At 32.7% G+C, this 1,708-nt stretch overlaps 1 protein-coding gene across 1 annotated transcript; it reads left to right on the top strand.

The window, feature by feature from the left end:
• The first annotated feature begins 439 nt into the window (after nucleotides 1-439).
• On the top strand, nucleotides 440-1,438 carry LOC112726536 (uncharacterized). The gene has a single exon (XM_025775994.1). The coding sequence runs from the start codon at nucleotides 440-442 to the stop codon at nucleotides 1,436-1,438; it is 999 nt and encodes a 332-aa protein (XP_025631779.1).
• The last annotated feature ends 270 nt before the right edge of the window (nucleotides 1,439-1,708 follow it).

Here is a 1,708-nt window from a genome sequence, read left to right as displayed (position 1 = left end):
CTTTCGTTCTATTCTATTATATGTAATTTTGTTGCATATAAATTTTTAAAGTGAATTGATCAATTTACTAATTTAGAATATATTTTTTATTTTTAGAAATATAATGGAAAAATATTTTAAAAGAAAGCTACCACTAGAATCTAAAGTCACTCCATTAGTCTCTTCTAATAAAAAGAAATTCTTAGAATTCAATGTGAAAAGTCTGGTAGCTGATCCTGGACAACGACCCAAAATTTCAAATTATGATCCAAATGACAGAGATGAAGTTAAACGAGCTTATTTGCAAAAAGGTCCTTGTTAACCAAGAGAACATGATTTTTCACAAACATATTTTGGAACTTCTCTCCGTAGATTTAATGCTGATCGGTTTAATGAATTTGGCAATTGGTTGGAATATAGTATTTTAAAAGATGCTGTCTTTTGTCTCTGTTGATATCTTATGAAACCTGATGGTGCGAGTGGTGATGCTTTTGTAAAAGAGGGATTTTTAAATTGGAAAAAGAAGGAGCGATTACAAACACATGTTGGAAATCATGATAGTGCTCATAATCAAGCTCGAAGAAAATGCAAAGCACTCATAAAGCAAAAGCAACGTATTGAAGTTGTTTTTCAAAAGCATTCAGACCAAGCTAAAAAAGATTACCGAACTCACTTAACAGCAACAATTGAGTGCATTAAGTTCTTATTGCGACAAGGATTGGCTTTTCGTGGTGATGATGAATCGCACAATTCAGACAATCAAGATAATTTTTTGGAGCTTCTTGACTTTCTTGCTCAACATAATACAGAGATTGATCATGTTTTCAAAAATGCTCGTGAAAACCTTAAACTAGTAGCACCTAAAATTCAAAAAGATATTGTTAGAGCTGCTGCAAGTGAAACTACTAAAGTTATTATTGATGATCTTGGAGATGATTTATTTGCTGTTTTAGTTGATGAAGCTCGAGACATTTCTATTAAAGAACAAATGGCTGTTTGTTTGCGGTATGTGAATAAAGAAGGGATTGTAATGGAGCGATTTCTTCGCCTTGTCCATGTTTCTAGCACAAATGCGTTGTCGTTAAAAGTAGCTTTGGAGTCTTTATTAGCAAAGCATAGTTTAAGCTTAGCAAGAATACGTGGACAAGGTTACGATGGAGCTAGTAATATGCAGGGAGAATTTAATAGCTTAAAAAGTTTGATCTTGAAAGAAAATGATTGTGCTTTTTATGTTCATTGTTTTGCTCACCAACTTCAATTAGCACTTGTGGTTGCTGCAAAGAAACAGGTCAAAATTGTACTACTTTTTAATTTGCTTGCTACTTTGTGCAATATTATTGGAGCTTCTTGTAAATGTAAAGACATGCTTCGTGAAAGTCAAATACAAAAGACAATTGTTGCATTACAAAACGGAGATGTTTCTAGTGGGCGTGGCTTAAATCAAGAAACAATATTGTAAAAGACAGGTGATACTCGATGGGGCTCACATTATGGTACAATACTGAGCTTGATTTCTATTTTTTCTTCCGTGGTAGAACTTCTTGAAGTGATTGAGGAAGATGAAAATAATCCTGAACAAAGAGCTGAAGCCTGTCAATTATTGAATCATATTCAATCTTTTGAATTTGTATTCAATTTACATTTGATGAAAAGTATATTAGGAGTTACTAATAAGTTGTCTCAAGCTCTACAAAGAAGTGATCAAGACATTATAAATGCTACGACATTG

The sequence above is a fragment of the Arachis hypogaea genome, chromosome 1 (assembly GCF_003086295.3).
Source record: "Arachis hypogaea cultivar Tifrunner chromosome 1, arahy.Tifrunner.gnm2.J5K5, whole genome shotgun sequence".
NCBI classification, from domain to species: Eukaryota; Viridiplantae; Streptophyta; class Magnoliopsida; order Fabales; family Fabaceae; genus Arachis; species Arachis hypogaea.
Note: the sequence above shows the minus strand (reverse complement) of the source record. Positions and strands in the feature narration are given on the sequence as shown.

Excerpts from the sequence above, each read along its gene's own strand:
- LOC112726536 (XM_025775994.1), top strand. The coding sequence starts at position 440 with ATGAAACCTGATGGTGCGAGTGGTGATGCTTTTGTAAAAGAGGGATTT.